The sequence below is a fragment of the Mus musculus genome, chromosome 19 (genome assembly GCF_000001635.26).
Source record: "Mus musculus strain C57BL/6J chromosome 19, GRCm38.p6 C57BL/6J".
Classification (NCBI taxonomy): domain Eukaryota; kingdom Metazoa; phylum Chordata; class Mammalia; order Rodentia; family Muridae; genus Mus; species Mus musculus.
The window spans coordinates 22,714,569-22,739,522 of record NC_000085.6 but is presented as its reverse complement, the minus strand read 5'-3'; the positions used below and the strand labels follow the sequence as shown (position 1 = coordinate 22,739,522).

At 41.2% G+C, this 24,954-nt stretch overlaps 1 protein-coding gene across 49 annotated transcripts in view; it reads right to left on the bottom strand.

Annotated features, from left to right (window-relative positions):
* Trpm3 (transient receptor potential cation channel, subfamily M, member 3) overlaps positions 1–24,954 on the bottom strand; it is an 857,614-nt gene that overhangs the window by 255,888 nt on the left and 576,772 nt on the right. For all 49 annotated transcript variants that reach the window (XR_003952780.1, XR_003952781.1, XM_006526956.4 and 46 more), the window contains exons 5-6: positions 24,170–24,294; positions 6,352–6,523 (exon numbers count right to left, since the gene is read on the bottom strand). Coding sequence is in view for 45 of the 49 variants with exons in the window: in XM_006526956.4 (XP_006527019.1) it covers positions 6,352–6,523; positions 24,170–24,294 (297 nt within the window). In the remaining 4 variants the exon portion in view is untranslated. The remainder of the gene's footprint in view (positions 1–6,351; positions 6,524–24,169; positions 24,295–24,954) is intronic.

Here is a 24,954-nt window from a genome sequence, read left to right as displayed (position 1 = left end):
AGCTTTGACTTCCTTGTGGACCAGTGTGCTCATAAGACTCATCTCAGTGGAAAGGGAAAATGCTTTCCACAAAGAGCTGGAATGTATCCCAGATGCCAGGCTGACCTGCGGAGACACACCTCTTTTATCACTGTCTTCATGGTTTGTGCGAGTGAGTACAAAGTTATAAATGAATGGGGGTGTTACAACAAGAGCTTTATCAAAAATCCCCCCAGAGGCTTCTAAATGCCAATATCATTTGGTCATTTTTAGGAGTTCTACAATCATTTCTGCTCCCTGTTTACTTAAAAATAAATGTCAAACTCATTTGAATCTGCTCCATTAGAGAAAAGTGCTCTGGGAAGCCACATAAGGCAAGGGCATGGTTAAATGTCAGCTGTTATTCTGGGGCCAGCAGCATCAAATTATCTTTGTAGCAAACTTCAAAAGTGGCAGGAGTGTTGACTGCAGAAAACTCAATGCACTCAGTGACACCACCATTAACTAAACCTCAGAGCACATGAATCCGCAGCGGACTTCTGTGAGAGGATTTCTTAGATTGGATTTAGCCTGATGGAGAGGTCTCATTTAAGCAGAGAGGAAAAGCCAGGGAATTCTAGTTTCATAAAGATGTCCTAGACAGATGTGCATAATATAATGATGTGTCCAAGCCAAATAAAATTTCCATTTGGTGAAATGTAACATCTCAAGTGGGGAACCACCACCACTTCAATCAAATGGATCCTGAAGACAATTGGTCTTTTTCTAATCTAAGGATTTAGGGTATTCTGGGCCATTTTTCATCAGCCCAAGTTCTTGCCCTGACATAGGCAAAATACACATCAAACCTAACTGACATTCATGATCACTCTTACACAGGAATATAGCTTCAGCCTCCAGTGGCTGCTCTCTGGTCTTTTCTGTACTGTAGACTCAGGTCCTAGTGACAACTAGGTTTTCAACTATTCAGGGAAAATTAAAGGTTTCTGGTTATTACTGTAGAGACCAAAAAATTCTATCAATTACCACTTAATAACTGGTGTTAATAGATACTGGATGGTACATGCCGGGATATAAATTTTAGCCTTCTTTCTCCCTCTGGACCCTCTCTCTAACTTAAGGGAGATGTAGATACTTAATTAGCAGAGCCAGGCAGAAAAGTGGTAATGATATTCCAATGAATGTCCTGGCTCTGACAGGCTGCAGGGCAGAGGATCAGTGTTAGGATTAGAACTAAGGCAGCGATGGTTTCTACTGAGGGGGCTGGAAGTGGAACAAAGATCTGAACTGCCTCATGTCACAATTCTACTGTGTGTTCCCACATTTAATCACAGTGGTGTGTACTATCATCATGGGATCACAAATCCACAAACATTACTACAAAAAACAAGCAAGCAAACAAACAAAAAACCCCAGCAAATTTCCTAAAGTCCTAGGACTATGATAATCTGCCGCCACTGTACTTTCGGAGCATTTGCAATAGGCACAGACTTCATCTCTTCCCCTAAGTAACATTTTTTTCCTTCAAACTCCTTAAAAGAAAGTTATGGCTTCTGGGAGGGAATGTTCTAACCCTCGTGACTGAGAAGTGCAATGCCAATATAGTTTTAGATGTTTTGTTTGTTTGTTTTGTAAGCAAAGGGTAGAATTTGGCATTGGAAAAGATGATTGTTCAACTTTTAAGATTATTTTAACAGCAAAATAATATATTTAAGATACTATTTATTTGTTCTTTGAATATTTTATGCATAGATCCATGTATCTTGAGCATGTCCATGGCTGGAATTGTGGCCAAATAATTCAAGTGGTGGACAAGGAAATAGTGTAGTTTTACGGAGAGTGTTTGTCTTTGTGGAGCAATGTTTTAAAACACAGTAGTGATCATCTCTAACTTCTTAGATGCAAATTCCATGTAATTAAATCTGAGTCTTTGCCAAGCTTTTTTATGTCTTCATCAAAGATTCTGTCCCCAGAATGCTCCACCCTCAGCCGTGCCTCTCTTCAGCCAGTCTCTTGTTTCAATGTCATTCCTTCTACAGGCCACCTAGCTACCTAATCTAAAAGATTCTCTAGAAATATACATGTGTGTGCTCAGAGATACCCTTTTTTGATTTATTTTTCTTGATAGCTCTCATTACAATCAGACATTACAAGTTCACTTATTTTCCCATTATTGTCTTTGTCCTTGACTGAAGCTCAATGAATTATTTCTTCTCCAGATTTTATTGTAGATATATACTAAGACTTCACTAAATATTTATTTACTAAAGAAATAATTGGCATTGTCCCGGTAGATTAAATTTGCAGTTTGGAAAAAATGCAGATAGTGAGTACTCTAAAGCAGGCAATTTCTCATGTCTAAAAGAATTCTCTTTTATAAACAGAGGCCTTGATAATCCCTGACAGTGCCTTCCTACTGAGTGGTAGAGAAGGATGTGAATGGGATAATGGATGTCAGAGTGCATGTTAATGTAAACACATTCAGTGCTTATGTTACTAATAATTGGCATGCTGATGGGAAAGGGCTCATAGGTCTCCTGAGCAGGATACACTTTAACAGGCATATTCTCCACAAGGCAATGCCATTTGTGTAAGTAAACAGGCTTGTGCATAGGTTACTGCTTTGAAACTCGTCTCCTCTGATTGATGAGGCCTGGTATTTCAGTGAAGAGAGTGCTGTGTGTGTGTGTCCTAATATCCCTAGAACCATCATGGGCGTTAAGAGGTGGTGGGCTGGATTGCTATGGTAGAATGCCTAATTTTCAGGCAATTGAGTTCTTTGTAATTTCCACTTTGAAGCAGGAAGTGAAAACATACATAGACTTTTTAGAACAGACTCAGAATAAAACTTAAGTGTTAAAAGGATGAATCACTAATTGCTAATTATGGTATAAAGCAAAAGGTGTGCTCAGGTAAGAAAGGAGAAATGCTGCTTCCAGCACGGAGCAGGGTTGCCTTAAATGTCGATATTCTTAGTCTGATCCATGCTATGACCAGGTCTATTTTGTGCTCCTTCCCAGTTCTTCTCTGGAGGTTTCTGTGGTTGCCACGGGCAATTCTCCATGCTGCAAGGTGAATGGAAACCTCCGTGGTCACTCTTCCCACCCGACAAACTTGCTGGTTTCTTGCCCCTTTGAGTCTGAACACAATAAGAAGTGCAGTCTACCTTATAAGGTAGGAACCAGTCATCTAGTGACTTTTCATCTCAGGTTTTTCTAGATCAAGCAGATCCAGAGACAGTGCCAGGAAAACTCCAATGAGTTTAAGGCCAGAATGGTAGGCTCTAACTCATGACACTTACAGATCGCTCTCTTCTTAGCTTCCTTGACCTTTGGGGTCTACTGGGCTTCTGTCTTTCATCTTGCTTGTGCTCATACAGCAGAAAGGGAGCCTGTAGGTTTCTGTGATGCCTCAAAATTCATTAACAAAATGAGCCCATCAGTACGTGGGTCCATGTTTCATCTCTATACCTACAACCCTTGCATGGGTTCCCATTTGTAAATATGAACCCAAACTGCCACCTTCTTTGATAATAAAGCAATGGTCCAGTGTCTCCACCAATAAGATGTGATAGCTTCCTGATGAGTTACATTTAACTAACACTTAAGTTTTATTCTGAGTCTATTCTAAAAAGTCTATGTATGTTTTCATTTCCTGCTTCAAAATGGAAATTACAAAAACCTCAATTGCCTGAAAATTAGGCATTTTATCATAGTAATCCAGCCCACCACCTCTTACAACAAGACTGCCTCTTATTAGGTCTCCTCTGGTGTCCCTAACCATCTGCCATTGTTGTCCTTCACTCTCCAGGCGCTGGCCTCTGCTGTTCACTGGCATGAGGTGGTTGTTCAGGAGACTTCTTGCCTGCCCCTCATTCCTTCCCTCCTTTCCTGGAAGGCCAGTAGTAATGCTCAGCACTTAAAAAACCTTTGGAGAAAAGCATCCTTCTAGGCACTTGAATTACATAACAAAAAGTGTCTACACAGTGATGGGCTTTGTTGGTCTAGTGAGTGTGTCTCTTTGTCCTGTACTCATTTTGACCTTGAATTATGTCTTGTATCCTTGCTCTCCCGTCTTCTAGTTTTTAGCTAATTTCTCATGAACTCTCATATTTAATCCAATATTAGGGGGGAAAAGTAACACTATATCCTAAAATAAGTTAAAATAGTACTAATTATATAATCTATCCCCATTCATTCTCTTAAATACTGAGATGAAGGAAAATGCTAATATCTTCGGCAAAGCTTGCCACTTGGCTGACGACAATGCTTTTGTCTCTGCCAGTCTCTGATCAGTTAGTTCTCTCTCTCTCTCTCTCTCTCTCTCTCTCTCTCTCTTTCTCTCTCTCTCTCTCCCATTCCCCCATGCATGTGTGTGTGTGTGTGTGTGTGTGTGTGTGTGTGTGTGTGTGTTTATTGCATCCCTTCCTCCAGTTCTCCTCTTGGGCCACAGCTACAAAGATTCAAGAGTGGAGTTTCCTAACATGGTTTTTATTTCAGACTTGAGCCAACTTTGTTATTCCAGATTTCACTCAGTACTGGATGAATGTATAAAGCTGGTCTAAGTAAGCAGCCAGAGCAACAACTAGAGAGGGCATAAGAACGGGAAGCTGAGAGCAGAAGGGCCTGGTACCCTAGCTCTGCCAAAAAGGTGGCTGTAGCCAGGAAGATCCATCAGGGACAAAGACAGAGAAAAGAGGTGGGATTTGAAAAAGTTGAATGAAGTTGATTCATCCCATATACAGTTACCAAACCCAGACACTATTGTGGATGCCAAGAAGTACATGCTGAAAGGAGCCTGATATGGCTGTCTTCTGAGAGGCTCTGTCAGAGCCTTACAAATACAGAGGCGTATGTTCGCAGCCAGCCATTGGACTGAGCACAGGGTCCCCAATAGAGGAGTTAGAGAAAGGACTGAAGGAGTTGAAGGGGTTTGCAACCCCATAGGAAGAACAATAATATCAACCAACCAGACTTCCCAGCATTCCCAGGGACTAAACCATCAACAAAGCAGTACACATGACTTCAGCTGCATATGTAGCAGAGGGTGGCCTTGTCATGCATCAATGGGAGGAGAGGTCCTTGGTCTTATGAAGGCTGGATAGATGCCCCAGTGTAGGGGAATCGAGGGCGGGGAGGTGGGAGTGGGTGGGAGGATGGAGGAACACCCTCATAGAAGCAGGGGGAGGGAGGATGTGATAGGGTGTTTCTGGGAGGGAGGGAAGGAGGGAAATCGGGAAAGGGGGTAACATTTGAAATGTAAATAAAGAAAATATCCAATAAAAAATAAATTATGTGATTAAATTAAAAGAAAAAAGAAAAGAAAAAGTTGAACCACATGGTGCTGAGCTTTCAATGAATAGCCAAAGGGAATCTAGCTTTTCTTGAAATTATAGGCTATGGGATTTTAATGTAATATGCAAACTTCCATTTATATATATAAATATGTAATAAGGCATATATATGTGTATATACATATAAATAACATATAAGTAATGAATTTTTTCTTGTCCCTCAAGAGTGAGAAACATACGTTACTCATAAACACCTATATGTATATATACACAAATATGTTTGTGTGTGTGTGTGTGTGTGACTGTGTTTACAATCTAAACTGGTAAGTCACTGAAGCCTCACAAAGCCCTTTGTGGAAAGGAAAATTTTTTTTTTTTTCTGAGAGGACCCTTAGTAGATTATCAGGGGAGCATTCTTTCTTTTCATAGCCAAATGTTTATGTGACAACTTCAGTACAGAGCTCACAAGTCCTTCAGAGGAATTTTATAGCCATCAGATATATAGCACACAGCACACATGCATACTCATATCAAAAATGCATGCACAGCGGGAGATGACAAATACATACAGATATAAATGTAAAGCAGTGGTCGAGTTGGAGAAGATGCCTGCCCAGTATGCTTTAGTTTAAAAAACATTCAACTCCTTTGAGACCCCTCTGTGCTAAGATCAAAGCCTGATTTGTTTTGCCTTTTTTTAGTCACAAGCACAAAAAAAAAAAAAAAAAAGGCTTACTAAATAGCAGCCATTTCTCTGGGGTGCCTTTCTTCTCTGGGGTACTGTGGAAGGAAGTAGGAAAAGTTTCAGAGAAAGCTTATCTGCATTCCTAAACCCCAGCTGGGGATGAATTCTCTATGTGTGAAGAAATGAGCTTGAACCCATTAATTGTGTTAGTATTCTCAGGCTTCCTCTTGTGTTCCCCTGGATAACTTCCTCTCTGTCTCCTCACTGGCCCAGAAGGAAGGATGGCTGGTGCCTACAGTGTCCTTGAGTTTTCCTCTCCTTGATGCATAGGATACACAAACATTTAGCATTCGTTTTCTAGTCAGTGCGGTAGTCACAGTGTGGCTCAACTTACTTGTGTTTATCTTCTGGAGTGAAATGTGCTTTTCCAGTTGTCTGCGGAGTTTCACCTCTGCTCCGTATTTCCCCGTGGTCCCATTGTCAGCCAGGATGAAGTGGGAGTGCATGCTATTGAGAACGGTGAGCTTGCTCATAGGATTGGACATGGTCTGGTATGGTCGGACTACCTACAGGCAGCAAAAGGAAGGCAGAGTCAGAAAGGTGGAAACAGGATGTGAGACAGAGGAAGAGAGAGATTGAAAGAAGGCATGATGGTACCAAATCTGAGTTTATGCCTTCATTATATTAAAGACCTGTGTGCTGATGACTGTTTAAGTCAAACTGACATTTTGTTACTGAGGCAAAAATAGTTTTTTAAGTTTAACTAAGATGTTTCCTTTTTCCCTTTGTCTGTCATACCTGTGGTTCAATAGGTCCTGTAGATGTCATTATTCTGGAGATCAATTTCAGGAGTTGGGGGAAGTGTTTTATTCTCTCTTTAATTAATTAACTAACTAACTAATTAATTAATTAATTCACTTTACATCCTAATATCAGGTGCCCTATGTATCACCACACCCTGGCACATCAAATCACTGCAGGACTGGTATATTCTCTCCCACTGAGGCCAGAAAAGGTGGCCCAGTTAGGGGAATTTGTCGATCCTCACTTAGGAACCAGAAGCTCTGTTACTTAAAACCAACACCATCCTTGATCGATTTCTTAAGTACAATACAGCCTGAGTATAACATAACAGTCTAATGAGATGAAAATAAATCAGGCCTAAAAGTTTATCACTCTCATTTTGATTTTTAATTTCAGTAATGAATTGCACTCCGTAAAATAGAGCAATTTCAACACAGTCTCTGATATTATTTTTTTTTTGCTATCAAAAGCCATATCCATCACGAGCTAGCTGCTTTTTATATAGCATATGCATTCCATGTTATAATCCCACCTTACACATTATGTTTAGTTTTTAGATTAGAAAGTAAAGAAATTAGGCAAGTTATCTAAAAATTTAGACAAATAATCAGAACTTGTATCCAAGCCTGATTCAAAATTCTGAGATTATTATTCTTCCCCCATTAGACAAAATCAGACACACAGTATATTGGCAAACTATTGCCAATATATCTAGGTTGGAGCTTCAGCTGGAGAGGATGAAGAGAGGCCATTCAGGAGGTCCACTGATGCACAGCCTCAGCTTGGTGACTGCTACACAGAATCACTGAAATTGGCAGGACAGAAATAGATGCTACTGGGTCCCTACTTTTGTATAGTGCATCCATTAATTACACAGATGAGATGCACTTGCCTCTTCCAGCATGTAATAACTCACCATACAATAGACAGACGAGTAAGATGGAATCGTGCATTAAACACATTACAGAGTGATTTAGTAAGGGCAGTTTTCAATTGTGAAGACCTCATGTAAGTCACTTTTCAGACCTTGATCCTGATTCAAAACCCACAGTCCGATGTGCCTTGGAAGATGAAATGTACTCAGTAAATTGAATGAGCCGGCAAACCTGAGAGAGGCATGCTTTTGTTCAAACCTGGGAATGCAATGGATCCTTTCTTTACAGAATTGTTAGGGAGCTGATCTGATTTAAATTTAAAATATGAATATGATTCCGAGCTTTTGAAATGGTTTTCAGTCCTGTTATATGTGTTTCTGTTTTTAAATATAGCATTGATATGATGCCAAGGCAGAGTTTCATTTTAATTGTTCCTCGTTGATTTTGGAATCTGATAAGCTTGATTATGGACTCTAATAACCCTGTGGGCAGTGGTCAGTTGCTGCCTTGTCCAGAAGACTGAGTGGGATTCTTCCAAAATGGAGAGGCCTGTCTTGCAAAGCCTGTTCTGCACTCCCCAGCACTGGAAGAATGGGTGGCTTGTGGTTAAAATTCCCATTCATTGCCACTCATAGTTGATCATAAAACATTCATCCTACAGGGGAGTGCATGCTTATAAATATTAATGCTTTGCAGAAAGGCTGAGCAGAAAGACTTTCTCCTCTCCTGAAAGTGCCTCTGCACTGTGCATTTGGGCAAAGGAAACTGCTTCAGTTGCTGTGCTGATTTTCAGTGGCAGGTCCTCCTGAGGACTCAGTGCCAAGGCACAGCAGCTCTATGAGGGGAGAGGGAGACTGGAGTTTTGGAGAATAAACAATATGTGACAATGGACACTAGTCATTTGTGTTGGTTTCCTGTCTATTTGCTTCCTTCCTTCCCTTCCTCCCCCTCTCCCAACATTATGTTTCAGGAAATATTAAAGAAAAGTGGTACCATCCCGAGCTATACCCAACTACTCTCTGCCCATGGTCTTGACGCCTCTAGGCTAGACCCAGTCGGAGGTCTTCCCTTCTCTGGTTTGCCCCTGACCACAGTGGGTGGATGGCTTGGAATGTGAACAGAATCCACCACAAGATAACCTCGAGATGGGCAGACCCTGCTTGGGGCTAGCCATGGAGGCAGCGGGGGCCTGAGAGTGACCTGCAATAACACGAGATGGTGCCATTTTTAGAATATTTCCCGCAACAACATTAATTTATGAATCTACTTAAAGGCTATTAGTGAAAGTTAAATCTTCAAGTGGGGGGAAAAAACGGAATGCAAATCATTGGGAATGCAACTGAGTAGTTCATCAGAAATTAGAAGGCAATTTCATTGTCCACCTCAGACAGTCACATCTCTCTTTTTCCATTATGGAATCCTAAGCCCACTGGTTCTTCAGTCTCTAGACATGTGATAACCCCCTCTTGTTAAACATAGCTCAGCAGTGCCTACAGGATGCTGGACATCTGCATTGGCCAAAGTCAAACTGTCAAATTTGGATTTCTTCATTATCTGAATCCCTTTTCTTTTGATCTTCCATGTAGCAAGTTATAGGTTGCCATACTTTGGCAGAGAGGTTGTCTGCTGAACAATAGAGCAAATCTGAAAAATGTGTAAAATTGCTCAGTGTTTCTGTCCTCCTTAGAGGAAGCTTTACAGAATCCTGGAGCATCCCCAACCACATAAATCAAGGATGGAATTGCAGTTCTGTCTATGGCTGTTGGAACCCTGAGTCTCTTAATTTGTAAAAGGGACATGATAAAACTACTGACCTCAGGGGGACTGGCTTAGATTACATGTGCAAAGTACCAGGCACAATGCCCAGCTCCTGGCAAGCATTGTAGAATATTAATTCCTTACCCAGCTCTACTTTGTCTTACCAACTTTATGTTTCCAGTTGTAAAACAGCAATCAGAACATAATGTGGGACAGACCACTCGCCTTTGTTTTACCCAAGAGATTTAGAGCGATGTAAAGCAAAGGGGGTGTGTGTGGGGGGGAAATCAACCATCTGTTGACAAAATGCAAAGTGTGATTTGTCCCATCCCTCCAGGCATCGAAGATGATGGCTTGGAACTAGTTGTTGATTAACTGAAACTTTGGAAATAACTTCCATCCTTCCGAGAAACATATTTCGGTCTGACTTGCCTACCAAATCCACTTAATATTCCTCATTACAAACATGCCTGCAGTCTTTTTCTATTCAAGTTACTGTCTCTCTATATACAAAGATTTCCTGATGCCTCTTATGTATTTTCCAAATCGAACAAACACTGCTTTTTTTTTTTTTTAATAACAGGAATACAAATAACCTTCTCCTTCTGACAGGTTTTGGAGGCAGCAGAGCCATTTTCGCTGTTAAGAGCTTATAGGGGGGAGGGGCGATGGCTGTCTTTGGAGGTGTGTATTGTTGAGTGTGTTGGTGATGTTTTCATGGTACACTGGGTGACTGTGCATGCCTCTCAGTGGGGACTTGGGAGAGAGGTAAGTCACAAAGCCCCAAAGCCTCCACTGGGTAAGGTGTTTCACCTTTTCTTCCTAAAAAGACAGGAAAATGGAGGTCACATACTCCTTGGAAGCGCTGCAAAGCAGACACCTATATCATTTCTTGTGTTTCATCTTTGAGATTATAACATGAACTGAAGAATGATGAATAATGTCCCAAAGGCCTTTTAATCGGTTTTCATGATGAACAAGTAAATCAACTTAGAAGTGGACTTTAGAACCTTTCTATTCTCTGGCTATCACTGATCACAGTGCATTAAGTAATGCATTTTCCCCCCTTGTCCCTCAAGAGTGAGAACAAACCTTTACTCATTAACCTATTGCATACCATTTAGTATTGTACTGGGTGTTTGATAGAATTCTGGTCCATGCCTTTTTATACCTTAGTTATGAAAGAGAGCACCTCTTTGGAGTGGGGGATGATGCAAGGGTTTATACATGGCATTAGCAGGAAGCATCCTTTATGTGTTGGTCACAGACTGATACATTTGTAATCTGCATGGGCTTAAATTATCCATTTGCAGTTTGGTCTAGAATAGCTGCTGGAATTTTTCTATGTATTTCCAGGCATGCCTTGGATTCATTTAGGAGTATTTCAGGAAACCAGCATATAGGGACTATAGTTTAGTTTCTATAGCTACTACCTTGTAACCTTGGACAGACATCTGTGTTTCCCTGCTCATTAATTCATAAACTTCTTGAGGAAATGCAGCCTGTGATGATGGCACTATGCTGATCTGAGGACATGCCTGATCATGTTTCAAGATAATATCTCCTAATAAATGTTCAAGATACGCTGAGTTTTCTTATCTGTAAAGTACAGGACTTATCGTTTCTGGGAGCTTCCTGACTCTAATACCTGAGTCTGTCTAAGCTGTGTTAAAGGTATACTTCTTAATTCAAGTCAGTGCCAAACAATGGCCTAAGATTGATATTGACTACAAAAGTAAAATCTCACCCTTTCTTATTCATTGAAACTCGTTCCCTCTTCTGGTGCTTTGTGCAGTGCAATGGCAATTTGGTCACCTGAGATTCCTTTTCCTAATAGATTTGAGTTGGGCTAAATTAGGTTTCTAAGCCATCAATCAGGGGCCCTCTGCAGTATTGAAAGAGTAGTAAACTCAGTGCTCCAAGGTATGCTAATCATAAAACAGATAGTGACTCCACCCACCCACTTCCTGGGTTCAAAGAGTGTTCATTCAAAGAAAGTCACCCTGACCATTACCAGAAGCTGCAATGCAAATGTGCTATTGTTAGGGGCTCTTAGAAACTGTCTTGAGAGTTAACAATTACCAGGTATTCCTTGTGACACCTGTGACTTTGTACTTCCTTGTGACTCTTACCTGGTATTTTTGGTATTTTCCAACAACTCCCTTCCCACCTCCTTGAGTTGTGGTTTTTCTCCTTTAAATACCCCTTTACTCAGCTACTCGGGGCGCCACAGTCCTCTACCCCTGCGTGGTGTATGACCGTGGGCCCGAGAGCGCTCTTGAATAAAAATCCTCTTGCAATTTGCAACAAGACCGTTTTCTCGTTGGTGATTTTGGGGTGTCGCCTCTCCTGAGTCAGAACGTGGGGGAGTCCTCACGTTGTGGGTCTTTCATTTGGTGCATTGGCCGGGAAACGCGACCACCCCTCACACCCGAGAACCGACTTGGAGGTATGGGGATCCCCTCTTGTGTGTGTGCCGGCCAGTGTACCTGTTTTGAGTGTCTGTTTTCTGAAACGAACATTGGAACATGTGCTTGTTATGTTGGGTTGTTTGTGTCTTGTCCTATGTTTCTGAAGCACGGCAAAGTCTGAGTTTGGATCCATCTGAGTTTATTGAATTTGTGTCTTGGTTTCAGGGTTACGAGATCGTGGGTTCGAGTCCCACCTCGTGCCTTGGTTTTCGGGTTGCGAGATCGTGGGTTCCAGTCCCACCTCGTGCTTTGGTTTCAGGGTTACGAGATCGTGGGTTCGAGTCCCACCTTGTGCCTTGGTTTTACACCTGGCAGAGTGAGGAACAAGTGTGCTTCTCTGGTTTTGGTCGTCTAGGTAGAAGTGGACGACGGTGTTTGTAGACGATGGAGTGATGGGGTTTTCTGAAATGCGCGCGTCTGTATTCGCAGCTGTCCTTTTGGGCCGTAAGGACCGGAGGACTGTGGTCAGCAGACGTGCTAGGAGGACCACAGGCTGTGGCCCTGGGGGACGCCCTGGGAGGTAAGGAGAGCCAGGGACGCCTGGCCGTCTCCGGATCGGTCAGAGGGACCGAGTTCTGTTGAAGCGGAAGCTTCCCCCTCCAAAATCGTCTAGTTCTTTTGCCTGCTTGTGGAGGACAAGAAAGGGTCGAGTGTGTCTGGATTTGTTGGTTTCTGTTTTATGTGTTTTTGTGTACGTGTTTAGAGCTATGTGAAAATCTAGAGAAACAAAGGTAATTCTCATAGGTGCTTTATACCCTGACTAGAGATAGTTTACACCTGAGATGTGAGAAAATGGGTTTTGAGAAAAGCAGTACTCTCCGACTATCTGGAGATAATTTGGTAATAAAAAAATAAAATAAAATAAACAGTATTAATTGGTCTTTGGAACCCTGCACCTGTAGTTAGGAATCTAGTGTGGCTAGAGAAGCCCTGCTAGGCACTGATTATAAATGCTGTTCTTATAGGGACCAGCAGCTTCTCAAAGTTCTATGGTAAGGGAGCAGATGGCTGTTTTTCCTACAAAAATTGGATTCATCAGGTGACAAGGTGCTCCTCTCTTGAAATTACAGCTAGAAAAAAAATTAAGAATTTTGTTTGGTTTAAATGGGCAAATGTATATGGCCATTTCATTTTTGTTTCTAAATAGTTTCAAAAGTATAAATATGTTTTATATGTCTTGGTTATAGATTAGTGGCTCATAAGTTATTGGTTATGATTAAAAATTTGTAACATTGGTAACAAAAAGTTGACTTAAAACTGGTAACTCTGGGTTAGAGTAATTTAGAACTACAACATGCAGCATGAGACAACCCATGGGAACAGGTCTCTAAAGATACGCCTGAATTGGGTAATATTCTGTGTAATTCTTATCCTAGAAATCTGATTTATAAAAGATAAGATTTAGGGTAGTGTCTTTGAGATATATTGGCGGCTACACCTTCTTGTGTTTGTGTGCAGGAACAGACAGCCAAACTTTGTAGCAAGTAATGTTTTTAGAGTTCATTTTTAAAGAAAATAGATTGTTTACACTGTTAAAATTGGGTTTTGCTTCTCAAAATTGTGGTTGTGCTCTCATGTTACAAGAGAAATTGAAGGCTTCTCCTGAATTGGAGCCACCAGCTAAATCGGCTCCTCTAAAATCTATAAAGCCTCCTGAGTGGCCTAGTCCACAACCTTCCCCTTATCCACAGCCTCGACCCCAGCCGCCAAGGGAACCCCAAACCCCTCGGGGCGTTGAGAGGTGGACCGCTGTGAGTACATGGAGCCACAGGGACCCGCAGAGCAGAGTCCGGGCGGACTCTGGTGGACCCGCCCAAACTTTAAACCCTTCAGTACTGGTCATTTTCCTCTGCTGGTATTTATAACTGGAAAACTAACCACCCCCTTTCTCAGGATCCCCAACGCCTCACAGGGTTGGCGGAGTTCCTTATGTTCTCTTATCAGCCTACTTGGGATTACTGTCAACAGCGGTTACAGATGCTTTTAACAACCGAAGAGCAAGAGAGAATTCTGTTAGAGGCTAGAAAAATAGCCTGGGAGCCAACGGGCGGTCTACACAGCTACAAAATGAGATCGACATGGGATTCCCTTTGACTCGCCCCAGTTGAAACTGCAACACGGCTAAAGGTAGGGAGAGCTTAAAAATCTATCACCAGGCTCCGGTCTCCAAGGTGCCTCAAAACGGGCCCACTAATTTGGCTAAGGTAAGAGGTAATGCAGGGGCCGATCGAACCTTCCTCTGTGTTCCTTGAAAGGCTTATGGAAGCCTTCAGGCGGTTCACTCCCTTTGATCTTACCTCGGAAGCCCAGCAGGCCTCAGTGGCCATGGCCTTTCATAAGGCAGTCAGCTCCCGAGATCAGAAAGAAACTTCAGAGATTAAAAGGTGTATTACAAGAAAGAGACAGTTATGCGATCTAGTAAAAGAGGCAGAGAAAGTGTGTGTGTGAGAGAGAGAGAGGCAGGAGGCAAAAGAAAGAGAAAACAGGAGGGATAGTAGACAAGAAAGAAATTTGCCACAGTGGTAGGAAAAAAAGAAAAGACAGGATCTAGACAGGAAACCTGGGCAACTGAAGACCGAGCCTCAGCTAAAGAGGCTCAGCTGTGTCAGACTGAAGTGACTTATTTGGGATACACCCTTCGAGGTGGAAAGCAGTGGCTAAAAGAAGCCAGAAAAAGACTGTAACTCAGATCCCCTCCCCAACTACACCAAGGCAAGTAAGAAAATTCTTAGGTACTGCTGGCTTCTACAGACTCTAGATACCTGGGTTGGCGACCTTAGCTGCCCAGTTGTACCCCCTAACCAAGGAAGCGAGGTGTTTGTGTGGACCCCAGATCACCAGAAAGCCTTTAAAGAGATTAAAAAGGCCCTACTGATGGCCAGCCTATGCCTGACCTAACCAAGCCTTTCACTCTTTATGTAAAAGAGAGAGCAGGGGTCACCAGAGGAGTCCTTACTCAGACTTTGAGACTTTGAAAAAGGCCAGTGACTTACCTATCCAAGAAGTTACACCCTGTTGCCAGCGGGTGGTTTTCTTGCCTGAAAGCTATTGCTGCCATAATCTGCTTGTCAAGGATGCTGATAAGCTCACTCTGGGACAGCAAATAACTGTAGTGGCATCCCACACTCTTGAAAGCATTACCAACGCTCCTGTGACACATCAGAGCTTTTTGTTGTCTAAATGAGTGATCTTCGCTTCATTCCACCTGCTGTCCCACTGCGTGAGACTGCACCTACTCATCACTGCGCTGACATTCTGGCAGAAGAAATGATCTGAAGGATCAGATCAGCCTTGGCCTGAGGACAGTAGCCTCGAGGTTAAAGGTAAGCAGAAGGCGGGGACAGCAGTATGGTGGTGAACAGAAAGCAAGTGATCTAGGCCAGCAGCCTTCCTGAGGGACGTCGGCCCAGAAAGCTGAACTTGTGACTTTAAGACAAGCTCTATGAATGGCAAAGAAAAGTCTACACTGACAACATGTATGCTTTTGCCACTGTACGGGGCAATATACAAAGAGGGCTGTTGACATCTGAAGAAAAAGACCTAAGATGCTGTGGCTAAAAAAAATCAGGTGGCAGATCTAACCGCCAATCAGGTGGCCCAAGGAGCAATGATCCTGGCAGTCAAGGAGCCTAAAGATGATTATAACATCAGAGAGACCAGCTTTAGATACACCGCTGAGCACTATCAAGCTATGGACAGTATTTGACTTGGCCTGGGGGCCAAGAAATTCAAAGGTGTGGTTAGGTCCTTTGACAACTATGTTACAGGACTCTCTGACTTGGCAGAAGAAATAGTCAAAAGCTGCAAGGACTGTGCTATGACGAGGTAGAATTTCTAAAAGAAACCTTCCCAAGGTAATGGACCTGCCTTTGTTGCCCAGGTAAATCAGGGACTGGCCAAGATATTAGAGATCGGTTAAGAGTTACATTGTACATGCAGGCCCCAAAGCTCAGGACAGGTAGAGAGAACGAATAGAACCATTAAGAGACCCTTACCAAATTGACAGCGGAGACTGGCGCTATGATTGGATAGCTCTCCTACCCTTTATGCTCTTCAGGGATAGAAACACCCCTGGACAGTTTAGACTGACCCCCCTATAAATTACTCTACAGGGGCCCCCTCCACTGGTAAAAATAGCCTCTGTACATAGTGCTGACATGCTGCTTTCCCAGCCTTTGTTCTCTAGGCTCAAGGTGCTCCAGTGAGTGAGACAGCGAGCAAAAAGCAGCTCCAGAAGGCCTACTCAAGAAAAGAAGACCTGGGCTGGTGAGATGGCTCAGTGGGTAAGAGCACCCGACTGCTCTTCCGAAGGTCCGAAGTTCAAATCCCAGCAACCACATGGTGGCTCACAACCACCCATAATGCGATCTGATGCCCTCTTCTGGTAGCTCTCTTCAGACAGTGTACTTACATATAATAAATAAATAAATAAATAAATAAATCTTTAAAAAAAAAAAAAAAGAGAAGAAGACCTGCTACATTAGACGTCTCCACGCAGAAAACCTTGAGACTCCGGTGGAAAGGCCCTTATCTTGTACTCTTAACCACCCTACTTTCTACCTTTATGGGACCCCTTTTGATTTTGCTTCTGCTTTTAATTATAGGTCCATGTGTGTTAAATAGGCAAGTCACCCTTATTAGAACAAAAATTAGTGCAGTGCGGCTTTTAGTTTTGAGACAACAGTACCATGCCATAAAGGATCAAGTATGTCAGGAAAAAGATAGTATCTAGTTCTAAGATTAGAACTACTAACAAGAAGAAGGGGGGAATGAAAGAGTAGTAAACTCAGTGCTCCAAGGTATGCTAATCATAAAACAGATAGTGACTCCACCCACCCACTTCCTGGGTTCAAAGAGTGTTCATTCAAAGAAAGTCACCCTGACCATTACCAGAAGCTGCAATGCAAATGTGCTATTGTTAGGGGCTCTTAGAAACTGTCTTGAGAGTTAACAATTACCAGGTATTCCTTGTGACACCTGTGACTTTGTACTTCCTTGTGACTCTTACCTGGTATTTTTGGTATTTTCCAACAACTCCCTTCCCACCTCCTTGAGTTGTGGTTTTTCTCCTTTAAATACCCCTTTACTCAGCTACTCGGGGCGCCACAGTCCTCTACCCCTGCGTGGTGTATGACCGTGGGCCCGAGAGCGCTCTTGAATAAAAATCCTCTTGCAATTTGCAACAAGACCGTTTTCTCGTTGGTGATTTTGGGGTGTCGCCTCTCCTGAGTCAGAACGTGGGGGAGTCCTCACGTTGTGGGTCTTTCAGTATCAAGTCCATTTCTTAATGACTTGTGTATCCACGGGTTCCAGGAAGCAGAGGAGGGCACACATGGCTTGAGTAGTTATTTCCTTCTCTTAAGAGCAACCTAGCTTTAATGTATACCGGAAGAACACAAGCATTCATTGGCCATGTCTAGCATGCCTTGCATGGTGAGGACAAAATCTCAGGGAGTGATGTTCTATGTTTATTTTATCCAGGGAACTATAAGGCTTTAAGATGTAAGGAGTCTTGGCCAAATGTATTCCATCAGCCATGTGTCAATCTGAAGTTTCTATATAAGTCAGCGCATGGTAGGAAGGCAAACCAAGAACCGTCTCCTTTTAAATTCATAGAGGATACTGTGGTTGGCTTTGCTGCTAGACATTTTATTAATGCCTCATCTGGCTTTGGAATCCACCAGACAGCTGAGCACACTGTTCCAGTAGAGCTATCTAGAATGGTTATGGTTATATGGAGGTTTTTCAAAAAAGGTACTAGCAGGGAGCCAGATGGGGGTTGCACTTTGGTGAGAGAGAAATAAAAGGAGGGTAGAGACTCTCCATATCGTTATCTGGCATCTGCATCTGCTGGGGAAAAGGGTACTGCTGAGAAGCAGGAAGCAACCTTTGTGTCAGAGACAAAGGAGCACAGGGATTGAGAGAATTAGAGGAGAAAAAGAAAGGCTTCACAGGCCTTCAAATCAGAGAGGTGGCAGCCAGCAAGAGCAGCTCTTAAGTTTAGGAATGAAGGAAATGATCCAAAACCCAGGTGCTACCTCGAGGTTCAGCAGTCCACACAAGGAGCCAGCCAGTAAAAACCCAAGGACCCATTTCAAAGAGCGCTCAGACCCCTGAGCTGTGGGACCCTTCTGCAACACTTTGGAAATGTGTTCCTCGCTGTGTGTCATACAGAGTGTTTGTGTCCCTCACGTCATACTTTAGGCTTAAATAGACTCACCTCCCTTTGGCCCATCCTGAGAAGAGCCAACTACTAACAGTGAGGAAAGGCTCTGAAAAGAGGTTCCTGTCTCCAACAGTCACCAGGGTCCTGATGGGGGTGGATTTAAACCGTGCTTAGAAGTAGAGCACCCGACTGCTCTTCCGAAGGTCCAGAGTTCAAATCCCAGCAACCACATGGTGGCTCACAACCATCCTTAACAAGATCTGACTCCCTCTTCTGGTGTCTGAAGACAGCTACAGTGTACTTACATATAAAAATAAATAAATCTTTAAAAAAAAAAGAAGTTCTTTGAAACTCTTCTCTCAATGTGTGCAATGACTCACTTCTAAGGGATAACGTTAAAAACTGAGTGTGTGTAACCATAAAAGGAGTTTCTCTCAGCTTGCTTTCTGTCAGCTCATTTACTCCAGAGGAAGTTGGTGCCATGTTGGGAAGATGGTTTCACAGCTCCGTGAAGAGATTCATGCGATCAGGAACGACAAATAGCAACAGGCTAGGGAGCAAGCTATGAAGAGAACATAGTAGCCTCCGACTATGGAGCTGCCCAACTGTCATGTGACCATCACCTCAAGAGACCTAAGCTCACAGGTAAGCCATTTACGAATTCCTCCCTCAGTAACTAAGAAATCAGTCTGTTACTTAAGCCATTAAGTTTGAAGGTCATTTTTATGTATCCATAGGTGAAACGATCTTGCCTTTCTTTCAGATTTTTGAAATATCCCTTTTCCTCTTTTTCTGGACTGTTGTAAATAGTCTCATGACGCTGGTATCCCTCTGCCTCTAGGCATGAACCCTCCGTGTTGCCTGTAATTCATGCCCTGTGCTTTTGATCAGCTTATGATGAGCATCCTGCAGCCTCTTAACACTGCTCACTGGCATCCTTCCCCTTTCTACTTGGCAGATAATCTGACTTCAGTTCTTGCTAGTTGGTTATGGTAACCCTACACCCTATGTATTTTCTGTGTCTATATACATTGAGGCTAGTTTTAAAACCAACATATTAAGATAAAATCTCCCCCACACAAAGGCTCAACTTGTCATTTTTTTCAACTTTACAATGCTACAAAACACAATACATATTCAGTAGAAACTACTAAGCTTGTTCTTTTTTTTCAGGTTAGTGATTTTCTGTTACGATGTTTTTGTAGTGGTAGAAAACCATAGCATCCAGGTGTTTGTATGATTAGAAAGGTAAGTGATTGGCTTAGTACTCTATAGTGTACCGTGGCTGGTAAACTATATAAACTATTCAACATTTTACTTAAAAATAGGCTCAACTGTAGGTTAATGTCAGTATCCTGAGCAGCTTAGGGTTGACTGGCCTAAACTATGATGTCCATTGGGGTAGACACATTTCAATTTACACTATTCATGACTTTCAATGAGATTATGGTATATAACCCTATCATAACTGCCACAATCTATACTCTAAAGAGTAGCTGAGACACAAACCTTAAAGAACCATGCACTCAAATCAATGATGGCTGTTTTGCTAGAAATACAGTACTGATTGGTGGGTACTCTATTTTTTCTTATTCTCTGAAACATCAATACCATGTGTTGTTTAATCCCTTGCATCCTAAGTCCCATAGACTACCTGTTTTATCTCCACAGTCCCTGAAACATCAGTACCATCTATGATGCTCATCCCTCATGCTGATTCCTGTGGAGGCCCCATCTCTCTTTGGGGCCATCCATGCTGCTTTTCTTCTCATAAGTGTGCTTGCCTTTTTGTTACTCCACAAAGCAGTTTCGGCCAATATTCCAGTGATATCTAACAGCCCCAAGTTCCCACCATCTCAGTCTGTCAGTAGCATGGGGCTCCCTTTCCAAAGCCCAGCCTTCCATTGGCCTCCATAACTCACTATTCAACTCCTACAGCTCAGCCATTTATACATCCCCTTTGCTGGCTCTTCTCTCTACTTGGCCATTAAATTATGGAGAGTGTCAGGGCCTCAGCCTTCTTTTCCTTACTATTGCCTTCCCATGGTGATGCCAACCACTGGGATGGCCTGATTGTCATCTATCCGAGATGACTTCCAAACCTAAGCTCGTAGGCTAATCTTTCTGCTTCTTCCTCATATGCTGAGTAGCATTCCAGAAATTCTCTTGGCAATATCTAAAAGGAACTTCAAAGTGAACACTCCCAAGTCCAAACTCATCATTACTGTCACCAAAACTGCCTTTCTGAAGCACATGACCCTAACTGCTGCCATGGCAGTTTGCCCAGAATCTGTGTGGTCCAGGCTCAGCAAGCATTGGCCCTGTTCTGTACATTTAACAGATGTAGGTGGGCTTCCTTGCCTCTGACCTTTTCCTCTAGCATCCTCTGGGTAAATCTTATCTAACACAGTCCAACAAATCTCATGCTGAGGCTACTTTCTGTTGGGAGGATTTTTTGTTGTTGTTTTTTGTTTTGAGTTTACAATATGAAGTCATATTTGGCTTGTCCCCGGGATAACTAACAAATGTGTTGAGTTGCTAACTACATCCAATTTAGCAATCAATTATATATTGACCTTGGCTTAAAATGCAAAGATAGCATTAAAAAAGACACCTTTCTAAGAGTTCTTCAAAGCTATAAAAGCTCCAGGAGATGAACTTGTAATTTATTGATGTATAATATTGAATAGAAAGATAGATTAGGAATTATATTGTCAGAAAATTGCCAGGCATAATATTTGCCCTTAAGTTAAAATGAAAACATACCTTTGCTTCTGATTATGGATATTTAATTTGGCTTGATTAATCTGGTTTGCCTAGAGACAAAGATTTTAGAAATTTTCAGTCATCTCTTATAAATCTGGCAAAGTAGTTTTCCAAAAGTAAGGAATATAAATTTAAAATGTGTCAAGTGAGAATGAGAATTTGCTAGAAGTTCTTTCCTGACTTCACACTCCTGATACTTTTATACTTTTTTGTCTAAGCCAAGATTTTTTTTAGGACAATGAAGAGGTTTAGTTATCTACTGAGTATATTTTCAAGTTTAATTTGTAGGTGTTAAGATATTTACCAGTGCCCCAAATAACAGCAAAATAAATAAATAAATAAATAAATAAATAAATAAATAAATAAATAAAATTCTACTGTTGAGTATTTTTTTCAGGTCCCTTGATATAATAAATATTATAACAGTGGTCTCTGGAAAGAAAGGGTTGGGTTTTTGGTTTTAGTTCATGGATCATTTACTTAACCCTGCTAAGCTATTCCATTTCAGGACATACTTAGCAAATTACAGTTAGCATCATCATGATTCTACCTAGAGAAGCTATGGCAACAGGGAAACCATTTTTATAATTTACCTAGGGATAAAGAAATGATAACATGAAGCATTTACATGTTCTGTCAATGCCTTGTATTCTCATGCAAAGTATAATGCTAAGGTTTAACAACAAACTAAACCACATTGTATTTTCTAGGCACTCTTACATTGATGAAATGAACTAAAAGTTTATGAACCCTCCCACCCCAATTCTATCATTGAAATCCTAATCTACAAGGTGATGGTGTTCAGAGGTGGGGAGCTAATTATGTCATGAGGATTGAGCCCTCAAGTATGGGGTCTACTTGAATTAAAATCCTAATAAAGAGGGACTCCCAGAGAGATCCTCAGTGTCTTTCACCAGGTAAGGTTCCAATGAAAAGGACACAGAACTTCAGATGTGCTTAGAGATAAAATTGTCATAAAGTGGGGAGCGGAGAAAGTGTTATCATTACATTTTCTATATTTCCCCATGTAGTCTAGACTCCATCATTCCCAATCCATCTTCACTATGGAACATTTATTAAGATCGAGGACCTGGATTAAGTTCTAAGAATCCTGCCCTGATGTATCCTGCCCAGGCTTTTTTCAAATTTGAGGTTCTTCAGCACCATATCTGGCCTTGTCTTTTATTCTATAAAATAAATAATAAAAGAATAGTACCTCTATTCTAATGAAAAACTTGAAAAACAAATACTATTATAACAAGAGAGCCAAGTAAATTTTATGCATATTATAGCTCATCAGATCAAAATTCAATAAACCTTGGTGACAGATCTATTGACTAACTAGACTATAATTATGTTTTCAGTGTACTCTGTAACCTGCCACTTTAAATTCCATGGAAAAAGGAAATTTTGACTATATATCTTTTTAAAAATGTATCTGACTCATATGAGTTGCTTATATGTACTAGTTGGGTTCAGCATGAATTTCTGTATACAGCACAGATCAAATCCAACTCCTCCTTTTCCAACATCCACTCTTTCCAATCTTAGTCGTCGTTCTTACATCAGCCTTTTAAAAGCTTGTGCGTATAGGAGAAACCAAGGTGTGCTTGTTTACCTGTGCCTTGCCTATTTTACCCAATGTCACCAATTCCATTTTATTGTTAATGACAGGATCTCCTTTATGGCCAGGTAATATTTAATTATATATATATATATATATATATATATATATATATATATATATATATATATATATATAATATGTTTATAAAATCTTTGTTACATACACACACACATATAATCTTTATTCAAGAATTTGTTGCTGGGCATCTGGACTAGTTCCTTATGTACTGTGACTAGTGTGGCAGGCTTTGGTGTGCTAATTTGCCTATATATATATGGTATATCTATTTTTTAGTTTTTGAGGAATCTCTATATTGTTCTGCATAATAGCTGGAATAATTTATAATACCATCACCAGTATATGAGTTTCATTTCTGTGTATCTTTGCCAGAATTTGTTATTTATTTTATAATACCAGTTTTCATTATAGCTGGGATTTCTATTTCCCTAATGGTCAATGCTATTCAGTGTTTCACTGTATTAAAGAACTAGTTTGTTTCCCCATTTTAGAGTTAGATTTGTCTCACTCATTTTTAGATTCCATATACTCCAGCCCTTAATTCTCTGTCGGACAAGTGATGGCAAATATTCTGTCTCATTCTGTATGCTGCCTTTTCATCCTGTTGCTTCTTGTGCTGTGCAGTCATGAGTTTGAGTTCATCCCAGCTAGTAAAGCTTTACTTTGGTTTTCTGCCACTACAGGTCCTCTGCAGAGAACCACTGCCCCTCTAGAGGCCTTGAAGTGCTCCCTCTTTTTCAAGTTCTAGTGGCTTCAGAGATCATGTTTAAGGCTTTGCTTACCCCCTCTCTTCCATTAAAATGATGTTTTCCCTCTTATTGAAAATCGGTTCTTGTCTCACATAATATATCCCGATTACTGTTTCTCCTCCCTCTCCTCCCAGTTTCTCCCCATCTCCCCTTCCATCTGGTTCCATCTCAAGTACAGAGTGGGAGATACAGGTCCAATTTGAATCCTTTGGGGACATGCATGATTTGTACAGTGAGTACTTTCAGTGCCTCTGTTAAGCATTGGTTACATGTGGAGGCATGGCATCTCTGTTCAGTTTGGGTGGCCACTTGTCTCCTTCTTTGCCAGTGCCATACTGTCCAGGATACTGCTGCTCCACAGTAGTTCTTGAAATCAGATTTTGTGACATTTCCAGCTTTTATTTCCCCGGGATTCTTTTGGCTAACTGGGGTACCAGGGTTTCACATGGACTCTAGGGTCACTATTCTTGAAGAATGTCATTGACATTTTGATAAGGATTTCATCGAGTAGAAGGGACATTAAAAGAATATTAATTCTTCCAATCCATAAACATGAGAAGTCTGTATATTTTAATGTCTTCTTACATATATTTCATCAGTGTCTTATAATTATTATTGAGATTTTTTTCCAAGTCCTTGATTTATTCCTCAGAATTAGCCCTGGTAGCTGTTCATTGAACCTTCCAGAGTCTACCCATCTCTTGGGCTCAGAGATGAAGTGCTCGATCAGGCTCTTTCTGTGTTACAATACTAATCTTTTAATGACTATCTAGTACATTTAGGTCACATTTCAATTTGGGATACTGTCGACACCCTGGTTGAAAGAATTGATAAGTAGTTTAGATTTGGAAACCCAGGAATCATTTAGTAAACCTTTCAGAATGCAAGTTTGACTTTGAAAGACGGACTTAAAAGTATCATGCTGTATATTGCACATGCTAGGAGAAGTCACACAATCGAGCACTCCCCAGGACTCACATCTCTTCCAATCAGGTCTTCCTGGTTTTCCACAATTCCCCAGGGGGCGATACCTATGGTACATATCTTCCCTCGAGACTTAGATGCATGGTCTTTCAAGGCATCTCCAACATGACGAATGACACCTAAGAGCCGAAAAAGAGAAGGGGGGGGGATTAACTTTGTTAAGGTCAGTGACCTTTCTATCATTCTGCAGGAAATTAATGAATGTCTTTAACTTTGGGGGGAAATGTTAGATATACAATTTTGACACACTTGTATAAAAACTACACATTTAGAAAACTCTCCATAAGATTGGTTATAATGCAGATATATTTCTCAGTACAAACTTAAACAATACATTCCTTCATTTCCCACATATACTACCTATAAAGAATATCTAATATCTATGTAGAATAAATACAATGAGAGAATGCTTTGCTTGTAAGCATAGTGATTTATTAGTATCTTGAATTCTTGGAATAAAAAGCACAAATGTTAATTGACTCTATAGTCTGTGAAGGGATTGGGGTCATTTCAATAGCTATTTACCTAAGATTTTATCAACCTTGATTTCTTCTTCCTACTTATATCACATAATGTTGAAAGTCTAGTAATAATGCTATCTTACTCAATGGCAATTTTATGCTAAAATGTGTAAGTATACTTTTAATATTCATCATTTAATTTATTTCCTTCTTCTGTTAATGACTGCCTCACAGTTAAAAGCAAGGAAATTCAGATTACAGCAGTAGGGGACCAGATATTGACTTTAAGAAACCATTTAAGGAATAGACAATTTCTAA